Source organism: Phascolarctos cinereus, unplaced genomic scaffold (genome assembly GCF_003287225.1).
Source record: "Phascolarctos cinereus isolate Bilbo 61053 unplaced genomic scaffold, phaCin_HiC Scaffold_1;HRSCAF=81, whole genome shotgun sequence".
Taxonomy (NCBI): domain Eukaryota; kingdom Metazoa; phylum Chordata; class Mammalia; order Diprotodontia; family Phascolarctidae; genus Phascolarctos; species Phascolarctos cinereus.
This window is the reverse complement of record NW_027555514.1, coordinates 135,563,670-135,589,085: the sequence shown is the minus strand read 5'-3', so window position 1 is coordinate 135,589,085 and position 25,416 is coordinate 135,563,670. Positions and strand designations below refer to the sequence as shown.

General features: G+C 37.4%; 1 protein-coding gene and 1 non-coding gene across 5 annotated transcripts in view; one reads left to right on the top strand and one right to left on the bottom strand.

Moving 5' to 3' along the window:
- The window catches only part of DOCK4 (dedicator of cytokinesis 4), a 554,933-nt gene that overhangs the window by 149,887 nt on the left and 379,630 nt on the right, over positions 1-25,416 (bottom strand). For all 4 annotated transcript variants that reach the window (XM_020984638.2, XM_020984640.2, XM_020984641.2 and 1 more), the window contains exons 17-23: positions 24,269-24,425; positions 18,564-18,661; positions 18,379-18,462; positions 18,113-18,213; positions 11,933-12,014; positions 10,360-10,530; positions 8,501-8,693 (exon numbers count right to left, since the gene is read on the bottom strand). In XM_020984638.2, the coding sequence (XP_020840297.1) occupies positions 8,501-8,693; positions 10,360-10,530; positions 11,933-12,014; positions 18,113-18,213; positions 18,379-18,462; positions 18,564-18,661; positions 24,269-24,425 (886 nt within the window). The remainder of the gene's footprint in view (positions 1-8,500; positions 8,694-10,359; positions 10,531-11,932; positions 12,015-18,112; positions 18,214-18,378; positions 18,463-18,563; positions 18,662-24,268; positions 24,426-25,416) is intronic.
- On the top strand, positions 24,626-24,732 carry LOC144455275 (U6 spliceosomal RNA). Its single transcript, XR_013483998.1, has one exon. It is a non-coding gene; the product is annotated as a U6 spliceosomal RNA (small nuclear RNA).

Genomic DNA, 25,416 nt, shown 5'->3' with positions numbered 1-25,416 from the left:
TTCTATTGTGGGGAAAGACCTCTTTGGGAAGTCACAGCAATATTTTTTAAAACATGTTTAAAAAAAGCTGACAGCCAATAATTTTTCAGATCACAAGGCCTGCCACAAATAGCATTCTTTTCATGTTGTTGTTTGTCCTTAATTCTCAAAGATGACCATGACATCAGGAGGATGATGCCATGACTTGCAAGTGAATTGGGTTTAAGTGAAAGAGGGCTGTGCAAAGTCACCAGCCTCACTTTCTCCTCCAGAGTCATCTGGGTCCAGTGGCAAGATGTAGATCAGGATGACTGGAGATAGCCCCCATGTGCAATGGTAGACCTAGCCAAAACATACCCAATTATACAGGGATAGTAAAGGAAATATTCTGAGAATGAGATACCATCATTAAGGATGATAACAGTATCAACTCTACCTTACAGAGGAAAAATACTTTCAAAGTGCTTATACAGACATTATCTTCCTAGAAAGGATTTTCATAAATGTCAGAGACTGAAGGGACATTAGAGATCATCTAATACTGTCTCCTCAATTTGGAAGGAAACTGAGGCCTTCACATGTAGTGACTTGCTCAAGGGCATGAAATTATTCAGTCTACATAATTCTCACAACAACTCTTTTAAAGTAGCCCAAATGTCCTGACCTCCATTTTACAGTTGAGGAAGTAGGCTCAGAGAGGCAACTAAGTTCACACGGTTTGTAAATGGTAGAACAGGGGCTAAAACCCTAGATCAGGAGTTCAATGTTCTTTCCACTATACCAGTGGAAACAGAAATGGATCCCTGCCAGTAACATATTGACTTGGAAAACCACAAACTAACATGATATATGCTCTGTTATGCTTTTATTTGTTTAGTTGAATAATTCCCAATTCCATTTGGAAGTTTTGCCTGACACCGGGGAGGTGAATTTCACACATTTGTTTAATGTACCACATTGCTAAAGAGATGAGTATTCTTTTCTCTTTCTCCTTCCCCAAAACACGATGGGTCTAAAGTTTATGTTCTTTTATACTGAACAGCATTTGTACAAATATGATAAATAGGGTCAGAAAGCCTGCATAAAATGCTTTGAGAGTGACACAAAGTTCATGAATTGTTATTTCAAATGGAATCATCATTTCATCAGTTGAGATAGTTCTTCCACAGATGATGGTCATCACCTCTCCCCCCTAAATAAATGGCCTGCATCAGTTGCCTTTTTTCAAAATAGTTCATGCAACCTGTCACTGGGCTGAAACTTGAAACCTTTTCAGCTTGCTAGGATCTGCCAGGGTTTGTTTTCTGCTGGCATATCCTTCAAGGACCTAGGGTCCTTTTCAGTTCACAGGGGAACATAAGGAGAACCATAGTAAGATATAAATAAACCAATTTATGAAAAAGGATAGTACGGACTTGTCCACTGTGATCTACATACAGACTCAGAAACGACACTGGATATTCTACTTTTATTTTGGCTCCATTTTGTCTTACCTAAGGAAAAAAAATTAAATATCATTTAGAGCATATATGTACATCTGTAAAACTAGTTACTTCAGTTTAGGCATCAGTGCTAACATGTGAGTTTGACAACATTTTCACTGTTATATGGGAAAACCCTTAAAATATTTCAGGAACTTGACCTGAGATAAGTTTTTGGCAAATGCTCTCAAGACTCTGCTAGTTGGAGATAACATGGCAGCCCTGAAGCAAGAGTTTTCCCAATATGGCAGAGTCCAATCAGACAGAGGTTAGTATGATATGAAAGGGATTGGTGATAAGTAGAAAGTATGTAGAGGAGATAATAAGGGTTTTCAAGGTCAAAACCTGACTGCTTTTAGTCAAAACTTATTGTTGGACTAATGGAAAATATCTGTATATTCTTTAATACTCCTACATTCACACACATGCAAAGAGATATACATGTACACACACACACACATATACATTTTAAATTATCTTTTGTCTTTAACACCTCATTTGTTTCTAAATATACCCTCCTCTCACCTAGGCAGCTACCCTTTCAAAGAAAAATTTAAAAAGAATGAGAAGAAAATTCAGCAAAATAAACAAATCACCTGTGTTTGACAGTATGTGCAATAGTCTATAAGCATAACTACCCACCTCCCTATCTGCAGTAAAAGGTAGAAGGTATATCTTTAACACTTTTCTCTAAAGGCAAACTTGGTCATTATAATTACACAGCATTCTCTCTGTGCTTTTTAACATTCTATAGCCAATATGAAAAAAAGGTTTGCCAATTTACATTTTGAAGTATATTTATCACTGTTACTTAATATTATCCCTAGCCATCACACTCAACACCATATAAGGAAGCAGCTGGAGTGTCCCTAGCATGGCTGCTTTAAGGCCCATCAGTCCCTCTCATTCACATCTGGTTAGCAGCAAAGTTTTAAACCAAATCAGTTTTGGAAGTGTAAACAAAACTCTATAGCTCTTGCTGCAATAAAAATCAATATAAATTGCACCTTAACTACAGTTCTCAGAAAAAGCTACTGAGCACCCATCAAATGCAGTAAGCCTTATTTTCAAAGCTGTTGCCAGAATAATAGATACCACCCACCAAACATCCTTCTGGCATGTTATGGCACAGAACCAGGGGAGCCCATTAATTTATGGGAAGTAACTCTGGAATGTACTTTCAACATAACCTTTACAAATTTACCACAGTCTCAAAGAAAGCTGCACAGTCTGGTAGCAAGGATTGGTGGCTTTATTGATGCAAAACAATAAAACCCTTTTTTATACTTTCTTAAGAATTTTTTTCCCACATTGGGAAGATTTAAAAAAAACTAATATGACTTTTTAGGCTTTGGGAATTTTTTTAATGCAGGCTTCTTATCAATAACATATGTTTAGCATGTATAGTGAATCCTTAAGTCTACTGCTGTGTATTAGCTTGATCAATCACCCAATTATCCAGAAACTGAACAGACACAAGGACTTTTACTTAACAAGAAAATAGCTTAGCTGCACCTGCAGATAGCTGCTAAAGCAATCACCAAGCATCAAGCAGTGTAAACAAAACAGAAATAAATGTGAAGACCGTAGTACAAACAGACTGATCTTGCAGAGGCTGTGAGTCTAATATCCAAGTCCTTGCTATTTCAAACACTATTGGCCTGTTTTAGACCCTTATCATATCATGGCTGGGTTATCATAACCTCTTCCTTGATCATCTCCCCACCCACACTTCTAACCAATCCCTATCATCCAATATCTTCTGACTACTGCTGCCAAAGCTGGCAAGTCACCAGACTGACCCTGCCAATCTCCTCTTTAAAGGCTGTAAATGTTGAAGATTAACCTCAAGATCCCTACATTAGGTTTTGGAGCCCTTTATCTGGGTGCCCAAGGCTTCTTTGCCCTTCTCTCATCCCCAACAAGTACCCCATGGATTTATCTCAAAGGAGAGAGTTAAAATATCCAGAAATTCTGAAACCATCTACAAATACCTACTTGGCTCTTTTGGAGTATAAGAATGGCAGGGAAGATGATTGGAAATTTGGACAAAAATAAAAATCTAGACAGTGCTTTAGTACCCTTCTTAGAGCTGATTTAACAAAATTCAAATGAAATGAATAAGATTAACCATGCACAAAAGAAAACAAACTTAAAAAATGATGGCCAAACATGAATGACAATCCTAGGTTTGCTAAAGCTTGTCCTGTGAGCCTACAATGCTTCTTTAAAATCTAATCAGCAAACTATGTAAAGTATAGGTGATGTGAGTTAAGCTGTAATTTAATTAATTGTAACAGGTAAACCATGAGATGATGTCATAAGGTGGTTCTGCTGACTGAGAAATAATATTGAAAACAGTGAGTGAGTAAAAAAAAAATTGTCAATGGTTGTTCAGTATTGTCCAAGGGAGAAAAAGACTAGAGCTGATGGACAGATGCACTCTGCTATACTATAAAGAGATGCAGTGTGGTAATACTGGATTTGGCACCTGGGAATTTGGGCCCCCTAATTATTACTGGTATAACCATGGGAAAGTTGTTTTAATTTTAGGCCTCAGTTTTTTTCATTTGTAAAATGAAAGAGACTGGATGACCAGCTTTAAAGTTCTAACGCTCTAAAGCCATAACAATAACAATAATAATAGCTGGCATTTATATAGTGCTTTAAGATTTGCAGCACTTCACAAATTTTTATCCCATTTTATCCTCAAAACAACCGCGGGAGGTAAATATTATTATTTCTATTTTATAGATGAGGAAACTGAGACACAGAGGTTAAATGACTTAATCTATTAAGTGACTTGATTCTGGATTTGAACTTAGGTCTTCTTGACTCCAGATCCATGACTCTATCCACTCTGCTACCAAATGGCATCTAATAATACAGTAGGGGAATTAATTAGTCTTGACAGTAGCCAGGGTGAAATACCCCACAAGACTATTTAACTCCTTTCGCTTTAATTATCTGTTCACCAGGCAACTACACTCAAAGTGGAAATGGGACCTTTGACATCATCTAATCCAATCCCTACTCATAGCACAAATCCCCATTATGGTCATTCAGCCTCTACTTGAAGGCTTCTATGAGAAGAAATTCAGTACCTCCCAATGCAGCCTATTCAATTTGTGAACAATTTAACTTTTATGAAGTTCATCATTATCGACATCATCATCATCATTATCATTCTATCACACATATAATTTCATTGGTGTGGGGAATTCCTAATGCAGAAACTTTTATTACCAGTGCAGATCAACAGCTTCTCTGAAATTTAGTCTTACAGAGTTGTCTGGGTTTCTGAGATGTTAAGTGAATTATTGTCCATGGTTCCCACATCCCATACATCAGAGAGGCAGGACTTGAACCCAGGTTTCCTTGACTCCAACCTTAATCCACTTGTCACTGCCACTTTCCTACTTATTTTGAGATAAATTTTGCCTCTCTGTAACTTCTACACATTTGTCTTACTTTTTCCCTGAAGGTATCAAGCAGAATAGATCTAATCCCTTTTCCACATAATGACATGGAGAGTACCACCTTCCCTTCACAATCAAGGTGGCCTGGAATCATGTCACCGGGGGGGGGGGTTATCTCATGTTGTTTGATCATATTTCATTTACAGGTAACTAAAATTACTAAATATTTTTCTTGGATTGTTATATAGCAATCTATATACCAGGCACTGTGTTAATTATTGGGGATACAAAGACAAAAAAAAACAATTCGTGCTGTTAAGGAACTTACATTTTATTGTAATTGCATGTAAATACACACACACACACACATATGTGTGTGTGTATATATATATGTATGTATATATGTATATGTATATGTATGTGTGTATATATATATGTATGTGTGTGTGTGTGTATATATATATATATATATATATATATATATATATATATATATATATATACACATAAACATTTTTTGGGGGTGAGGCAATCGGGGTTAAGTGACTTGCCCAGGGTCACACAGCTAGTAAGTGTCAAGCGTCTGAGGCTGGATTTGAATTCAGGTCCTCCTGACTCCAAAGCCAGAGCTGTATCCATTGCCCCACCTAGCTACCCCAACACATTTTATATATGTACATTTTTGTACAGTTGTGTGCGTGTGTGTGTGTGTGTGTGTACATTTTAAGCAAAAAAAAATTTAAGCTGCACTAAGACTTTTGGGACACCAAGTGGAAAATTGTGTTTAAGTTGTATTTTAAAGGAAGTTTGGGATTATAAGAAGCAAAGGGAAAAAATTAGTACGTTCTGGGCATGAGTAATAGCATTGAGATTGAAAATGGAGTATGATATGTAAGGATCAGAGGAAAGCCAGTTTGATTGGATTAGAGAGTAATAATGTTTCCCTCATTCTGAACTCATATCATTGATATTTTTTTTTCAAGTTTGCAACTCTCTGGAAATCCATGATCCCAAGAGCAGAAGCATGATGGAGATCATTTGGTTGAAGCAAATGACAGACCTAAACGATATTTTTGTATGAGTTTACTACAGAATGTTCAGCCAGATGGAAGATATGAATCATACCTTCTTAATACAAATTATAAAACTGTCATGGTACAATAGACATCTGAGGCCATAAGCATTTGTTTCTGGCTATTTTTCCTTTTATTCTGACCTGAGAATTACTAGATCTATCACCCATGACTATGGTTCTCCTTTGTTATACATGTTGTTACTCACTTTATCTACTTTTGCCATTTTATATATATCTTTTTGATCAAATTTCAGCACTCTTGATCAACTCAAGTCTTCTGCCAAGAACCTTCTTCTTGACCTTCCTAAAATCCATTTTTTTGACCCTCACTAGGGAGCTCAACTCATCATTCTAGTATAATAAATTATTGTTCTATAAAACTAAATCCTGTTCTTTGACACTATCTCTATAGTCAGCCCTTCATTTTCTCTAAGCTCCCTTAGAGTTCTAATTCTATAAGCCTGATTAACTATTTCAGCTCTAATATGAAAGCATCTGTGCCACTCAGTATGGAACCGCCAACCACTCTTTCTCCCTTCCTGGGGGTATTACTTGGATTCTTCTTACTTGTGAGGGTCTGTATTCTGAACACAAGCTTCTGCTGTTTCATCAGAGAGAAGGCAGACTCACTCTCCACTAAGAGAAGATTGCATACTTGTTGTATTGCTCCAGTGGGAAGGTCTCATCTCTCCTCCACTCTCCCATTTACTAAATTAAAGAACTGATACTGGCTCTGAGTCCCACCTGCCCCTATGGAATCTTTTCTTGCTGGCTTCTTCCCTAGATTATTTGTTTTTAAATTAATTTTCTTTTTTATTATGAAATTAGAAATCAATAAACACCAACATTTCCATATATGAAGAACATGAAAGAGGTCTTATATGGTTTAAAAATATGTGTATGTGTTTATATGTCACATATGTTACATACATATGCATATATACTATATAAAATCTAACAAAGTGCTCTAATTTATTTCTGTTCCCTATTACACTATTTTTCTTCTGTGCAGTTTAAAAAAAATACCTTGTTGATACTCTTTTTTCCATCTAATCAATGTATTGTTCCCCACTAGCTTACCCTATTTGCCCCTCTGTAAAATGGGGATAATAATAGCACAAACCTCCTAGGATTTGTGTGAGGATCAAATGAGACAATATTTGTAAAGCACCTAGCATAGTGCCTGGGCCATAGCAGGTAATTAATAGTTTATTCCTTTCCCTTTCTCTCCCCCTCCTCTCAGAATGAAGCTTTAACAAATACAGATAGTACAGGAGGAAAAAATATCAATCCATTGGCCATGTCTGAGAATGTATAACTCATTCTGCATCTCTAGTCCATGACTTCATTTATTTTTTTACCTTATTTAGGAACCTTTTATCCCCTCCAAGAAGACTTAGGACACCAGATTACATTTGTAAAATTTAAGTGGTAACTTAGGCTAAAGTTGTCTGTATTACCGGACAAGAAGCCGTCTGAGGATAGGGATTATGTATTGGTTAGAAAAAGAAGTCTTGATTGAGGCCTAATGTTCTGCACATAGTAGGTGCTTTGTGTGTGTGTGTGTGTGTGTGTGTGTGTGTGTGTATGTGTGTATGTGTGTGTGTGTTTGAAAGAAGAGCACATACTTTGCAAATCACTAGACCAAATTTCTTGTTTTAATGTCATTTTGGTCTCAAGATGAACTATTATCATCTGTTAGTGGACTAGAAAAACATTCCTGGAACTGTTTCAAAAATCATCTCTCATATTCTCTTTCTTCAAAAGTGCTGCTTTTATATGCCTCTTTAGCCCTGTTTGTCCACTTGTCAAACTTCTGGGCCATCCTGTGTGTCAAGCACTCCTTTGGTACGTAGTCACACACAGAGCACTCAGCAGTCTCTAGCCTCTCACTGGCACTCAGTCTACAAAATAAGCAACATCTCGACTCATGATCAAAAGATAATAGCAATTATTTGTGTGACTGCTCCAGCAACGTGCCGTATTAATCAAAATGATTCAATGGATACCAAAAAACATGGCGGATATCCAGGATCCCAAACTTCCCTAATAAAAAATTCACTTTCCTAGGGAAAGGACTGTTTTCATGAAATTAGTCCCAAAATGTTGATTTTAGAAAAAATGAAACAAAAAAATCCCTATTCATTTTCTTTCTCTGTGTTTTACTGATCCCCTTTATTATACCAATTTCCTATTATTTTTTTCTATAACCTTTAAAAAAAAATCTCAATTGATCCCTTATTCAAGTTTAAAAATGAAACTTTCAACACAAATATGCAAGTTTGCCATACAAACTCAGATTAAAGCAGTTCGCTTAGAGTCCAAGATGTCATCATTATGGGGTTTATTCTTTCTGGAAACAGAAATATTGCTAGTCATGCTTTTAACATGGATAAAAAATAATTTAGCTTCAATATTCCACATCAATGATGCTTTTCTGAACTGGGGTTTTCAGAATGTTTTCATAGGTTTCTGCTGACCTGTGAAAGCAAGACATGATGAGTTTTCTAGAGAGTTTATTTCACCCAAGAGAATTATCATCTTACCAGGGTTAGTATATAGCTGGCTTTCCACTGTTTTTCCAATACACTGAAGCTTCACAGCTTGAAGGGAGTCATCCACATGCATGATAGTTGGCAGACTGCCCAGAGTATCATGCACTAAGTTTGCTACCTCACGAACATCAAAGAGTTTCAACAGCTCAGAATACACTGCTGGGAAGGAGCTCAGGAACACAGCCTTAAAAAAAAAAAGGGAAGGAGAAAGAATTAAAATTAACCTCAAATTACCACATGAAATGAGTTTTTAAATCTCAGTGTTCTGAGGGATTATCTTAAGTATTTTAAATTTTGGAGGGGTGGTAGATTAGAGAAAATGTAGAGTACCTCAAAAAGAAGAGGTAAAGTTATCAGTTGTTTATTTTTTTAATTGTAGTGGCTAGAACAACAAAAGAACTGGGAATTTGGGAAATTCACTGATAGTGGTACAGGGTTTGGGGAAAGCCCAGCATCAGCAGGGGGCAGCACTGGGTTGTGGGAAGAACACCCAACCAGAATCTAGGGGATCTGGCTTCTATTTTTCAGCTCTGCCACTGACTAGTGGTGTGACCTTAGAGAAGTCACTACAGCTATCCCTTCCACATCACAACTTTCCTCATCATGGTTTCCATATATTGAAGGCTGGCATAAGAAATTAAATGGGAAAGTTTTTAAGAGTTTTGTGGAAGCCCCAGATGTGCAGGCCAGCAGATATCATAGAAAAAGTTTAGAAACTCAGGAATGTATAAAATATATGTATAATATCAAATAATATTAATCTATTTTGTTTTTTAATACCATAATAATTCAGACTTCTTCTCTGGTAGGGAGGACCAAAAGATTTTACATGGATTTTCCAGATCATGGAAGTACTGCACTCTAACCCTCACGACGTGGGCGGGGGTGGGGGAGGATAACTCTACTAATGTCTTACTACCTGGTACCAGCCCTGCCTCCCTGAAGAGTTTGTTGGGATGATGAAATGAGATGATATTGAATGCACTTAGAATACCATAAAGTCCTATACAAACTTAAGGCATTATTATACTTCATCAAACTGGCTTCCTTTAAGAGCTAGATAACTACCCTTACAAAAAGTCTAGAAGCATGATTTAGGTGGGTAACCAATTCAACTATACTTAATGCTACATTATGCTCTCCAACCTGTTATCACTAGTTTATATAACCTAGGAGAACCGATTTTAAAGCTATAATTTGCCCCCATTGACTTCCTGGGGATTGGGGAGGTAGAGTTACTACTGTCTTTGTCCCTCTGATTGGAGAAGGGACCCCAAACTCCAAACCTCTGTTAAAGGAAAGAACTTGGCTCAGAGGCATCCTCATTTCTCACCTAGCTGTACTACTCTGGGACTTCTCCATCATGTCCCAGGTCGCATACCTTCTTCTCTAGCCCCTCCTTTGACATTGGGCAGTTGTACCAGTTATTGCAGACTGCCACAGGACAGTGAGGGAGCATGTAAGTACCACAGCACTCAGTTTGGCCTCGGCCCATGTAACTGGGGGCCGGAATTCAAGAGATGAAAAAGCAGTTCGGGGTTTCAGGAAGATAATTAAAACCATATTGACTCTGGTGAAATTCCTTCCACAACAGTGATGGGAATAAGCTGTCTAGCCACCAATAGTCTTTCTGGCAACCGAAAATGATGCTAATGCAAATCAGTATCTTTTCAATTCAGATAGGAAAAAGTTGAAAATAAAGCAACCAAGTTCTGCTATTTAGGGCTGATGGAATGAAGGGAAAAAAAACAACCTGTTCTAAATCACAACAGGTGCAGCTATAAGATGAAGCCCAATTATGTTTCTATGTAAACACCTTTCCCCCCTATTCAACAGTTAACAAAAATTACCTGTGACTGAGACAAAGCTCCAGACCCTTTGCTTTCTTGGGAAAGGAAGAATCGTACTGACATGAGGAGCTCCTGAATGCAGCATCGGAATTCTTCTTCATTTTGCCCACCAGTGGCAAGAGAAAACAGCCTTCGAGATTGAACTATATACTTAAAAATATATTCCTGTGCCTAAAATCAAAGGAAAAAACCACGCACATCAAAAGGAAACCCAGGCACCTTAACAAATGTAACAGCTCCCACTCCCCAAGACACCATTCAAAAGAGTTTTTCAAATGAAAGAAGACAGCAGACATTTATCAACCTTTGTTCTAAAAAATAAGGCCCAATGGATGTTTTGAACCCTTTCATTTTAGGAAGGACTTTTTGCCCAACACCCTAATGAGATTTTTTTAAAAAAAAGAGGGATTACCAGAAACACTACATGATTCAGCCTGGCAGAGTGAATAGAATGCTGAATATGGAGTCTGAAAGACCTGGGTTCAAATGTCTCTTCTGACAGGCACACTAACTTCTGTCAGTCACTATTTATTCATTGATAAAATGGAGATAATGGTATTTGCAGTATTGACTTCACAGAGTTGCTCTGAGACTCAGATGAATTGATATACAAAAAGCACTTTACAAATTTTCAAGTTCTAAGCAAATGTCAGCTATTATTATTATTATTATTAGAAAAAATGTTTTCTTCAATTGAATTTTATTTGGAAATATGAACATCAAAAGGCAATGGATAACATGAACATTACTCTGGAATACATTTAACAAAGAGAAGTTAACCTTCCATAAATGATTTTATCCTCATTACATTTTTATTTAACTTAAGTCTTGGGCTTTTTGTTCAATACTCCTAAAGTAATTTAATAATGTTGCACATTAATTACTTTACAAAATGTTAATGCCCTTTGGCCTTCTCTTCTAATATCAGACAGTACAATATGAATAGGAATACTACCTTCTTTTAATTTGGAATGTCAATCTTTAGATAACCAAAAAGCTGTTAAGAATTTATTTCATTTAAAAAAAAAAGGATTTTCCTAACATGCCTCTGAAGGAGTCGTCTTTTCCATTTTTAGTTGAACAACAGTAACAGCAACAAAAAAACCCCAAAGGTACGCAATTAATAAGTGAGCTGTGTGAGTTTATACCCAGACATTCCAATGGAATGATTGATAATCACAGATCACAGATCGTCCTCTTTATCCTCACTAATTCATCCTATTTGATGTGAAAATTCTGAGTATAATAATTCCAATATGGTTCCAGCAGAGGAAGTTGGTACCATGATTAAAGAAATAGGATCTTAATATGCTTCTGTACAGTATGTGGGCATCATCACTTTCTTAAGTTCTTCCTCCCCACTAATCCAAAATAATCGGTAGATTCTGGGAAAAGTATGAAGAAATAAAAGCTCAAAGAAGATGTAAAATTCTTACCTCTCTGGGGGAGCCATAATTTCAAAATCCCAAAATTAAATGCCATGAGCATGAACTTTATTAATCTATCACCACTGGTCCCTTTGCACAAAGGGAAAAACTCTGTTTAGAGTATTTGTTAGTTGTGCTATATTTACCTTTAGAACTTCCTGGATGTGTTCCTGTCTCTCTGCTTCTGTTATTCTGTCCACATACCACTTGAGAACTTTTATAAGATCTAAAAATAGAGGGAAAATATGCAGTGAATGGATTTTTCCTAATTCTCATAATAATTAATAATCAATGTAAATTTCAAATACCCAAATTAAATACCTACTGTGATTGTTGGAAGGATTCTTTTCTTGTCAGGAATATCACTAATTGATGGCTGTGGATGATTATAGGTCTTAATAGATCCTTAATTTTAGATCTGTCATGTTGCCAATGAGTAATAACCCCAATTTCCCTAACCTAACTCTGCAACATCATCATTTCTTCTAAAGCCAGAGGGGAAAAACTCTGCCTTAGCCTCTCCCGCCACCTCCCAACCCCCAGATTTTCTTTATGCCATTAATTTATCTCATTTTTTAAAAACACTGCTTTCAAAACAATTATAGTCACATGGGACAATGGAAAGAATGCTAGATTTGCTTACCAAGGACTTGAATTTGATTCCCAACTCTGTAACCTGTGCAAACTTAGCCTAATCAACTTGACCACTCTGGGTCTCAGTTTCCTAATTTATAAAAATGAGAGGGGCAGACCACTAAGGTTCCCTCCAGCTCTAGACTTTTGGCCATTTTCATGGATAGCTTTTTGCAGCTTTCATGCTCTAAACCACATGGATACTGCAATTACTCTGCCCTGTGCCACTCCAATGACTTAAGGGTCCTTCATTATCACTAAGTGCTCAGGGGCTAAATTTGGTATCTTCCTTGCTATGGAACCTTTTGCCACATATAGAGGCACTGCCTATTTTTCTACTCAACTGAGTCATTTGGGAAAAGCAAAAAAACCCAAAAAACCAAACAACAATTAGCCTCACAATCTTTGAGGACTGAGATCCCAGGACTCTTATTGCCAGGACCCTATCCAGGACTAAGTCCTCATATACCAGGTGATCCAAGAGCCAGATGCATCTTCCATATGGAGGGTATCTTGTCCTTGGTCTTACATACTCCCTACATGTGGGCCTTCCCACTTAGGCCCTTTACCTGTGACCATTTTTATCATTTATGTGTGGTGTATTTGTGGAAGAGTATACCCCATATTTATGGGGGAAATATTTTTGTGCTACTTTTATTACTATGCCTTGTCATTAAATATCTTTCTTTGAGCCAACTGTGCCCTCTGGCTGCCTATTAAAGGTAAAAATATCAGTGAGGGCTCATGAGCTACAGTTTTAGGGATGTAGTTGTACATAGTACATTCAATATGGAGGGGACCATCCTGTGGGGGACCCATCCTAAATGTTGTGGGGCTGGGAGGAGCTTGGGTATTAAACTGCCATTTTGAGATAAAACTAAAGAACTGGCATTGAATGTGAGTAAAGCCATAGTCCTAGGAATGTAATCATCAGGGATTTACTAACTGATCTTCTTGCTGACACAACTTTCTTTTCCTGGCAGATGAGAGAAAAAAAACAAAAAACTGACCCCTTCCTCCACAACCTCAAGATCCCTGAGGTAGAATCTTCAGTCATCAGCTATTTCATTCAACCTATGGCTAACAAAGTCCCACCTTTTCCTCCTTTAATCCCTGTGGTTTGGAGTCAACATATGCCAAAGCTAAAACTCCTTCCTTCTTCAGCTACTACTTGGTCAGGGCCCTCTACCTCAAACTCATCTCTACAGACTCCCTGTTCTCCTCTGTTCCTCAGTCCCACTACATTAGTTGGATCCTACTCATCTATCATTAACCCATTTCCCTTTGTCCTATGTCCCTCTCATACATTTTCCATCTCATAGTACTCATGGAAAACTGGTCCTCTCCAGATGTACCTGGTCAACCTTTCCATACAGGACACCCCTTCTATCTTCTCTGCCTCATCCCCATGCCAACATATGGGGCCAAGAATTGTAGTAAATATATTCCCCAGTCTTTACTGCCAATTCCACTCCAACTCTTCTTTCTATCCTTTAGCAAACTCCCCACCTTTGAGGTCTCCACTGTCTATATTATTCAGTACAGGTCCTTGCTACATTTATCTATTGGCCTTGACCTGTATCTTTAATCCACCTCATCCACCCCTATAGGAATGGTCCATAATAATAATACCACCTCCATGATCTTGAATTCTGAAATTCCTCTCATGGACCAGGATCTCCTGTTCTTACATCCTTTACTTCTCCTAAACCTGTTTTTAATCCCCACAATAATCTCTAGTCTAATCTTAATTGGGTCCTCATTGATGCAATAACCATTTTTTTTCTTCCTTGAATGGCTTTCTATAATACTATACTGATTATCCAAATGTTCTATGATCTCTGCAAGCCCCTGGAACAACCTTCCCCTGTTTACTTTTAAGAGAAAGACTTTGCCTCCTATCTGACCAATAAAAGAAAGGGTCTTTCTATCATGAGCACTTTCACTGTCCTTGGTCTACATCTTAAAACCACTCTATATCACTCTACTCCCTATTCCTTTGCTTCAGTTTCATTCTTCTATTTTTCCCTTGAGCTCTTCCTCCCTCTTCTTTGAGACATTATCCTCAAACACCTCACTCCATATATACAACCTTCAAAATCCTATATTTCTCTTGAGGGTACCACCATCCTTCTCATTGACCAGGGTCCTAACCTAGAAGTCATTCTTGATTTTTTTTTCTCACACATACCAATATCCAATCACTTGCTAAGGCTGGTCAATTCTACCTCCACATCATCACTCCAATCCATCACCATCTTTTAACACTGCCACTATCCTAGTTCAGCTCCCATCACTTCTCTCTTGGTCTATCACAATGATCTAACTGGACTTCCAGTTTCTCCCCTCTCCAATCCATCCTTCACATCACACCAAAGTTTACCTAAAGCAAAGGTCTCACTGCTATCTATCTGCTCAAGAATCTTCAATGGCTCCCTGGAACACCTGGGATGAAATACCAATGCCTCTGTTTTGAATTAAAACTCTCCACCAACTATTTCCAACTTACCTTTTTTATAATTTTTAGGCAATTGGGGTTAAGTGACTTTCCCAGGGTCACACAGCTAGTAAGTATCAAGTGTTTGGTCTGAGGCCACATTTGAACTCAGGTCGTCCTGACTTCAGGGCTGGTGCTCTATCCACTGCGCCACCTAGCTGCCCCCCAACTTACCTTTACAGAGCTATTACAAAAAGCATCCCTTCATGCCATGTGTCCTAGACAAACTGGTTGATGACCAAACTCAGTTGTCTATGTCCCTCTGTCTCTGTGCTATTGAACAGGCTGTTTCCCATAACTGGAATGTTCTTCCTCCTCACCTCTGCTTCTTAGAAGCTTAGCTTCCTTCCAGGACCAGCTTATTCCCTCCTATTTGAAAGTCTTTCCTGATCTGCCTCTGTTAAGATTTTCTCCTCCCTTTAAATTCATTTATATTTATTTGTGTACATGTTGTGCCTAGCAGTAATGTAAGCATCTTGAATTTCCCATTTTTGTTTTGTAATATCTGCCACAGTGCCTTACACATAGAAATGAATTAATGAATACTTATCAAATTGAATTTGATAGTAAAGAGTCACTCATACCTTTTGCTCTCTGCCTTCAAACCTTGACTTACTTTATTTCCTATGCTTGGGAAGGCCTCCTTATGTTTCAATGAACCCTAGAAACTGTTTGGGATTAACAGTGAAATCAAGAGGCATTAAGTAAGTGTGTATATGTCTGTGCACATGAGGCACAGTAAAGAGGACACAATTTTTTCCCAAATGCATTTATTTCCTCCATGGCTTCAAAAAAGCACATTGTAAATTTATAGGAATATTGGGCTTGATGTCAAAGAGTGCTCTCACTCTTTAATCACAGAATTCTAATTGTGCATAGAGAGTTAATTTCCACAGAATTAAAATGTTTTGTCCAAAGATATAATTTTGGCCAAAGACACAATTCTGTGTCTCAAAATTATAGCTTTTTCACCTTGAGCTGGGGCAGTCACAGGATTATAGATTTGGAGTGAAAAGGGACCTTAGAGGCTGTTAGACAATTCTTTCATTCTATATATGAGTAAACGGTGGCCCATATCATTTCGGTGATTTTCTGAAGGTAACACAGGTTAAGGAGGAAGAGCCAGGATTTGAACCTGGGTCCTCTGACCCCAAATCCAGTGCTCTTTCTGCTTGATCAACACAGCTTCTCTGGTCTCAACAGAATACATGGGCTACATAGCCATTTGAAAGGTCAATCTCTTCCCTCTCAGTGAGAAGCAAATAAACAGAGATGCCCATAGGGCAGACAAGCTGCTGAAGGGACTACTTTTCAAACAAGACGTTCCAGGGAGTTTTGCCCGCCTACAGTTTCACAAGATTCTGTGGTACTTATTTGTCTGGTTAGGAGTGCCTGGCCCACTACTTCTCTAGCCGATCTGAAATGGAGGTAATTACACGCCTGCTCGCTAAATTCCAATTCCAATTTGTGCTTAGTCAGGTGGTAGAGCCGTGAGAACACCACTGACCTCTTTCCTGATGCTGTTGCATTTCATCCTGGGCATCAAATCACACTGACAGCACAGCAAGCCACTGCCCATCGACTGAATTAGACACAAAAATAACTTGCCTCATGTAAACATCAGAGGAGCACATTTCACACATAAGCCAGGAAATGGCCAAACCAAAGGTATTCATGTGCCATTCAGAGTATTCCCATTTGCAATGTGTATTATTTCTTTTTGGAAGCAAAAATGTGCTGTACACCCCATAAGGCAGCACAATGAAAACAAAACACTCTGAATGTTATGTTGATGCATAATTTGAACTGGCAGTATATGTGTATGCTGAAGAAACTGGGAAGTAACAGGTAAAATCTAGGTCAGATGGGTGCATGTCTTATAGCTACATTAAGGCAGAGCTAAGAAGGTCAGGCTAAGGCCTACTCCCTACCTACTTTTTTCACCTTCTTTCTTTTCTTGCTACTGTCCTACCTCTATCTCCTTCATCCCTTTGCTCTTTCCTTTCTTTTTTTTCTTCCTTCCACTTGAACTGGTGAATTTTAAATTCTGAGTAGAAGATAGTGACTTCTAATTTACAATTATCCTTCTGTAATAGGGTGGGTGAAGCAAAGATTTGAGAGTTAAGAATTTTGGCTTTGGTGCAAATGTCTTAGGTAGTGTATGTGTGCTAGAGTGCCAGGTCTGAAGTCAGGAAGGCTCATCTTTCCAAGTTCATATCTGCTCTCAGATACTTCCTAGCTGTGTGACTCTGGGCAAGTCACTTAACCCTTAATTCCTCTTCTGCAAAATGAGCTGGTGAAAGAAAAGGCAAACCACTCCAGTATCTCTGCCAAGAAAACTTCAAATGGGATCACTAAGAGTTGGACATGACTCAAAAACGACTGAACAACAACACTAAAAGTAAAGCTTTAAATTGTATTAAAAATCAAACAAACATTGCACTCTGAGTCAAAAGTCCTAGATTCGAACCCCAGATATTCCACATTAGCTGGGTGCCTCAGGTTAAATATGTCGCCTCTCCCAGTGTTAAGTTCCTCATCTGTAAAATGGGAACGTTTCCGACTAGATGTCTTTAAGGTAGCATTTAGCCCTAACAACCTAGCAACTTGTGATTTTGTGGATAAGGGGCTACACTAAACACTGCTACTTGCTAGTAATAACCCAGTGAGATAGTGAGGGCAGCAGTGGCAAAGACACAACTTTTCTTTGGAATCTCTTTTATTGCTGTAACTTTTAACTGAATGAGGAGGAGCAAGAAGTAGTCCTCACAGCTAACTAATTTACTTTAGCATATATGGCAGAGAAAGTAGTTTTTCCTCTCAAAGTTATTTTGATATTTCAAAACTGAAAATAAATGTAATTTCTCACAGTCAAGGAGGAAAAAAATTAGTCACCTTAGACTATAAGGTGATGAATTAAAAATTAAACGAGAAAACCTTTAATCCTTTAGTTTCATATTAAGTTGAAGACTATAATTTAGGAAGCTGTTTTTTCCCTTGGGAGTTTAAATAAGACGCAACCAGATTTTTTCACGTGGTTGTTGTTTTAAATTAGACTCAGACTCTGGGAATGTTACGTGTGTTGTCCTTCATTTTTCCTATGCCTACCTTTTAAATTTATATCCATGGCTGGTGTTGCTTACAAAGACTGAAAAAAGCGATGATTTCAAGCCAATTAAAAGATAAAAGACCTTACCTGTATGCAAGTGCCCCAGCAAAATGACTTTCAATGTAAGTGTCCATTACAGGTTTGAAATGATGAAATTTGCTATCTTGCAGTAAGTTTATTATGTGGACCTAAAAGAAAATTAAGCCTTATTAAACTGATGCAAATCAAGTTCCTTTTGTTACCTGTAATTGAACTGTTATGCTCTCAATTTCACATTTCTGAAATGCTTTTGTAACAGTCACGACTGAGAGGCAAAATGATTAATGTGCAATTAAGGAAAAATTTATACTCACCAAAGAATCAAACACCTTTGACCCATATTTTTGAGAATTTTCGTCTAAGATTCCAAATAAGGTGTCCAGGGTATCTTGCAGAAACTGTTTTGCAGATAAAAATAAAATTCACAAAATGTCATTTTGTCCTTTTTGGTCTCCTCCACACCTTTTTCACAGATTTTTTTTTTCGGGGAAGAGTTTACCTTTACTATCTCTGAGCCATCAATTTCTTTTATTTTGGAGAGGCAGCCTGTTATCTTGTCTGGATGAGTTCTCCATTTTAGAAGATCAAGCATATCTCCTATACAAAAATAAAAGGACGATAAACAGTCACAGGAGACCTTAGTCTCTTCAACTGAAACACTGAACTGTCAAAAACCTGAAACCCCAAACAAGCCACAACCAAACACAGAAACCAATGTGATAATGCTGTCAAGTCTAACAAGCCTGTTAACACATCCCTATTCTTGAACTAGGCACTTTGTATCAAGATCCAAGTAACTAATATCATTTAGTAGAAATGGGTCACACATTCATGGGCATATCAATTCACTGACCACACCTGTGTTTATGTAGGGAGTAGGAACAGTTCTAGCCTCGCTGGCGCGAGTAAGTCAGTATTTAGAGAGCTAGATTATAGTGGAATCCAGGCCATTCTGTTGCTGCAATTCCTTTATCAATCGAGTGAATAATTTTTTCCCCTGATCTTCTGGCCCTCTGTGGTGGGGTAGCAAGGCAACCTGGTGGTTGACAACATGAAGTCAGAAGTTTAAAACATGCATGCACACCACATATGCATGCACACATACACATACACACAACATATCTGAGACTTAATAAAAGTGCACAGCATGCAACAGAGATGTGGAAATACTACAGTATGGCTGATCTGTCAACTGACATGAGGAAGGAGAAAACTATTTTAGCATTCAGCAAAACTGGAGGAACAGAAAGGTTCACAGAGCATTCATGAGGGATTTGCTAGGATTAAAAAAAACAACCATATATAAGTGAGAAATTTACTTCAAAGCATTAGTTTCAGGAGAAATCTCTCCTTGAGAGCCAGAAGGATATCACTAAGAAAAGGGGGAAAAACCTGAAGGAATATTTAAGATTAAATAGGAAATTATATGTAGTGAGCAGAAAGAATAAGAAACAAATATCTCAGGGAGATGTCATGGGAAATAGACATAATCTCAAACAGTTAGATGGAAAAATGTAGAAAACATGAACAACTTCACAATGAGTTGAAAGCCTATAAATCTGATACCCTTACAGAGAAAGAGAGGCAGAAATCCCCAAGGGATACAAAGGAATTGGGCAAACATATTCATTCCCTAAATTACTATATTTTAAAGAAGAGATTTATGAGTTTTCTGTAACTCCGAAGTATTTGAGCTATATTTTCAATGTCCACATCTGAATGAACAATCCTGGGGTTTTGAACTAAAACTATCCGTATAATTACAAGCAAATCATCATATTTCAAGTATTTTTTTATTTTCATAATACACAAGAGTGCTAAAGCTACAAAAACAGACGATTTGTTTTTCCACTACTCTGCTGTCTCCTTCCATTTCCTTTATGTTACCTTCAACATTTGACCCCACTTCTGGCTAAGTATGCTGTTAAAAAATAATTATTCCACAGTTATATTCCTTAACTTTTCTTTCCTTAATCTGCTCCTCTCAACTACTCTCTCTTTCTCTCTCTCTTTGCTTCTTCCTCTGTGCCTTGTGTGTACTACCAACACCTCTTCTTCATCAGTTGAGGACTGTCCTAGACAACCTGGACATTCTGTGGAAGGATGCTCCATGTAGGTGGGGCATGGGTCAGCCAGTGTCTGGCACATAGCACTTAATAAATATTTGCTGACTATGATGGTTATAAAGGTAATGTTGGAGGGAGGAGTAGAAAGGCTGAAGTGTGATTGTCTCTTACAGGGACAGAAATCAACTGTCAAAAGTGGTAAGTGCATCCAGGGATGCCTACAAAGGTATTTATAATGATCACAAATTCATAGTCTCTAAAAACAGAAAAAAACCAACAGAGAAGATCATCTTTTAGGGCCAGAGGGAGGGATAAAAGGGAAAATTGGAGGATAATGACAGTGACACACAAAAAAAGTATCAATAAGACATTTTAGGAAAAAAATTACAGAAATAAATTCATGAAGGGATACAAACAGGACAGTTTTATTCCTACCATGTTAAACTTAGTATACACTAAAAACACTTATGTGTAAAAGAAGCTCACAGTCTCATATATAACCCTCTTTTCTGTTCTTTGTGTGTTAAAATGTTTGTGTTTGATAAATAGATAACAAAAATATTTTTAAAAAATAATCTGGTCTAGTTCCTTTTGTGTATAGATAAGGAAAGGACGCTTATCAAGTGTTAGGACCAGGACATGAACTGGGGTCTCTTTCTTCCATATCACAATGGAGTAGGATACTAATGGCTTACTAGATAGAGTGCTGGCCTTGGAATCAGGAAGACTTGAGCTCAAATTCAGCATCAGACACTTATGAGTGACCTGGGACAAGTGGCTTTAATCTGTCTTAGCCCCATTTGCAAAACAGCGACAGTAATAGCACTGACTTCAGAGTGTTGTGATGCAGATCAAATGAGAGAATTTATGTAAAGTGCTTCACAAACATGTAAGTGGTATAAACACGTTAACTATTCTTCTTGATGTAAGAACAGAAACCATATCTAGCATACTTCCACGGCTCTTGAAATTTCACTAAGCTTTCCATAATAGTGCCAAGATATTACATTTATTGGAAAACCTACATGACTAAGAGCATGCACTTCTATCTTAATCTGCAGAAGAGTTATCTGTGTACATGCTGACCAACTGTCACCATCAGGTAGATAAACCTCAAAACCCTGGAAGTCATAGGATCCCCTCCCCCCAGACCACTGGTCCTGTGGTCAGCCCAGTTCCTGCAAAAATTATCTGGGGAACCAATTCATGAGGAAAAGCAGCCAGCTTTCTTTACCAACTGCCGACCAATTCCTACCTATAGGTCTGGTAAGCCAACCTCGCTGAGGGAGCAGAGTACCCAAAGGAAAAGATAGAAGCAGCATAAGCCAGATAAGTCACTACCACCTTAACAACTACGTACCCTTGGATCTTGATGGAGATAGTTGAGGATCCTAAACTGAAAGCCTTAGGAGTGGCAGTGCCCTCCAAACCACTTTCTCCACTTCCATCCTGAGTCCCAAAGCCATCATGAAGACAGCTATTACTGTGGAGAAGGGCCCTAGTTTCCTCTTCCTCATCAATACCAAATGCTAACTAATTGTCAGTGATAGAAGGCAAACTCAAAAATGTTGGGAGTAGCAGCACCTCTATCCCCACCCCACCCCACCCCACCAAAAAAACCATTGCCCTGCTTCTAGTCCAGAATCTATCCTACCATCCAAGGAAGCAACTTCCATGGAGATGTGACCTGGTAAATGTAGGTGCCACCATTACTGAAGGCCTTTAAAGTCCGTGTCACTGTCAAATGGCTCTACATCAGAAAACTATGGTTTTATCTGTAGAAATGACATTAAAGATGATATGTTGCCATTTGCACCCAGGGATAATGCCACTTTTTCATGTGACTTGCAACTGAAACCTTCTATACATAGTCTTCTCCATCAGAATGTGATCTCCTTGAGATCAAATGAAGTGATATTCATAGCACTCATAACACAGTATCCGACACACAGTAGGTGCTATATAAAATGTTTATCACCTCCCTCCCCCTTCCCTTCCTTGAGAGTACTGTCTGTCTTAATTTTTTTGTTATATCCCCAGTGGTTAACATAGTGATTTGAACACAGAAAGCATTGGTAAATGCTTTTTCATTCATTCATTCATTCATTCATATTATTCTATCATCGCTCCTATGAGACTGTAAACATCTGCAGTCAGGAGGCATACTTCAGTTATCTTTCTATCTCCCCCTACACCTAGTACAGTGACATAATAAATGCTTAACAAGATATTTGTTTGGGATTTACTATTATAAATTAGATTTGATTATTTCCCAAACAGAGTAGGATTAAATGTGAAATTGTTTCATGATAACATTACTCCTATTCCTATCATTTTAATGGTATTAAATGAAACAGAAAGAATGGCATTGGGGTATACATTCTGCAAGATCACCTTCCTTCTCCCTTTTTCTATTCAAAATATATTACTAATTTCCTGCTTATTTTCAGTTGGATATCTTCTTAAATGTACAAGTTCAATTAAGGTCAAAAATGATAATTTAGCATTTGTAAGACCTCAATTGCACTAAAAATACTATATTAAAAGTTGACTCAGCCTTCAACAGAGGCAGGCATCCAATATTTTAATCCCACATATCCTATGTTTATATCAACCTGTAAATATTGTTTTCCTCTTACAAAATACAGTTGTTAATTATCAGCCCCTGGTGCTCAGTATCTATCTAAAATACTAACGTTAAGATTCTCTTCCTAGAAGTAACCATATATAACCTTAGTTCATTTATGGTAGAGAACTGATTATTAGGGGAGCTAATTCTAAAAATCACCAATATGTATAACGTTAGAGGTATTTTATAACACTTTACTGGGGAAGGTGTTGTAATCTAATTACAACTCAGCCTATAGGACAGGCAAACGTCTAATCTACCCAAGATGAACAGATATCCTTTGATGGATGAAGTAGATAAAAGGGTGATTTCACTCTATAACCTTCACATGGGCACACTGATAGCCATCATAAAAATTCATGAGAGATGGTAAGTGTTTTGCACTTATTTACAAAGTTGTACCAGTGGAGATTTTAGTTAATTGGTGATAAACTCTGAAAGGCATCATGGCATCTTAGATAAAGGGTTAGCCTAGGAGTTAGCAAGATCTGTATTCGAGTTGTCCCTTTGACACATAGAGTTACATAACACATCAATTCTTAGGGCTCCAGGCAGCTCTAGAGCATTTTAAATTACAGATGAATTGAGAGAGACAGACAGACAACAGGTACTTTTTCATGTTCAATGAAAATAAAACATGCAGCAGATCTGGAGAGAAACTAATAAAAAACGTAAAGAACTACTGAGAATTCAACTTGTATACATATATTCTGTGCTGAAATGGAAAGGCAATTGGAAGTTGTTTAATACTGTAGCATTATGTTTCATCCCCCATACCCTCTACCCTGCCAAAGAGATAAACCTTTTTTTATTATTATTATTATAAATGATGGATCATGGAACAAGGAAAAAAATCAAAGAAAAAAAAACCCAAACACTTGTACACAGGAATAGTTTTTGAGAAACTGTATCTTACAATACGTGGATTGTTTTGTCAACATAATGAATCTGCCTTATTAGTCTGCCATTCGAGATGCAAGCCAGACATGAAAAGCTCAAAAAAAAAAACCATTCATTTACCTCCTTGAGTATAGACATTGTTTTCATTATGATCTACCAAGAAGATGGGCTTGCTTTATTAATCATAACTTGCTAAACAATCAATGACATAAAAAGTAATGTTAGAATAGAAAAGCAATATCCATCTAATGAAACAAAACCAGCCTTTTATTCAGAAGCCTGCAATAAGCAATGGATAAGGAACCATAAAACAACAGATTAAGGTGGGGCCTCCTTTGTTCTTTCTTGTTTTGAAGCAGCTGGGTTTTGATGGCTTATTCTAAGGGTTATACATTTGGTTTCCAATGTGGAGCTAATTTTAGAGCCATTCTTAAATTGTGTACACTTGATGGATCATTGAGTCCCAGTTGTTTCCATCTTATTAGAAAAGGCGCAGACAAAAGGAGTAACCAGATTTTCTAGTGCAAAATCCTTAAATATTTCAGTGTTTACTTGGAAATGTCATTTATAAATTCACTGGAACAAATAGTTTTCAAAGAACCCACCTACCATTCTGCGTGAGTTTAGTGGAACAGAGGAAAGATGTGATCCAAAAGGACTCTTTAGTGGCCTTTATTGCTTGATTATTGGTCCCAAGGAGACTGGCCTTGGAAAAGGGAAGCCTGAGGTAGCGACTAGAATCCTGAAGGTTTGTATTTTCTTCACACTGTTTAAAAAGCAAGGAAAACGAAACCAAATAACTTTTTTTTTAAGTAGAACTACAAATGACATTTGGCTTAAAAAAAAAAAGAACCAGACAAAAAAGTTTAGCTTGTTTTACTGTGACTTCAACAATTAATTTAAAGGTTCCTAAAAATTCTTCTATCCTGAAACAGCTAATTGACTTAGTGAAACTTCAATGATTTCATGCTTGCTTTGGCAGTATATTTACTAAAATTTGAACAATACAGAGAAGATTAGTATAGGCTCTGTGCAAAGATGACACGAAAATTTGTGAAATGTGTTCTATATGTTTTCTTACTGGAGGGCAGAGGGAGGTGGGAGGGAGAGAATATGGAGATGAATATAAAAAGAAACAACTCAAATGATTTCAAGTGTAAATTTTACAGGCTTGTAATGAACTAGCTCTTTAATGAGACCCAATTACTTTATAAGAAGAGCACATCTGTGTGTAGATTAAAACTGCTTTGAAAACATTCAGTCACAATAGAATCAACAACAGTTTAAGCATGAAATCTCCTAAATGTCTCTGGAATGTTTGCACGTGTTTTAAAATTAATTTCATCAGTTCATCACGAACATTAAATCTTTTATCTAGTTTCAGAAACTTTGCCCACAAGAAAAAAAAACTTACTATTTTACTAAGCTACAATAAACTATTTCCAAAAATACTCTGGGCAATTTCAAACTACAATGGCAAATGACTCCAAGGGGCAAGGACCCATTCAGAATAACTTTATGCTGGCTTAGATGATTAAAAAAAATTCTTGCCTAGCTTGGGCATTACGATGGCCAATGTCCTAAAATCTTGATAATTTCCTATTAATTGTACAAACTTCATTCATGGTGCTATAAATGATAAAAGAATTCCTGTAGGTGAAAAAATCATCCCTAGAACTGATAAGCATGGTGAGACTGAGAAAGAGAGTGTAAATAAGAGTAATATTAAGTGAGTTCTGCAAAGACTGAAGAGATGA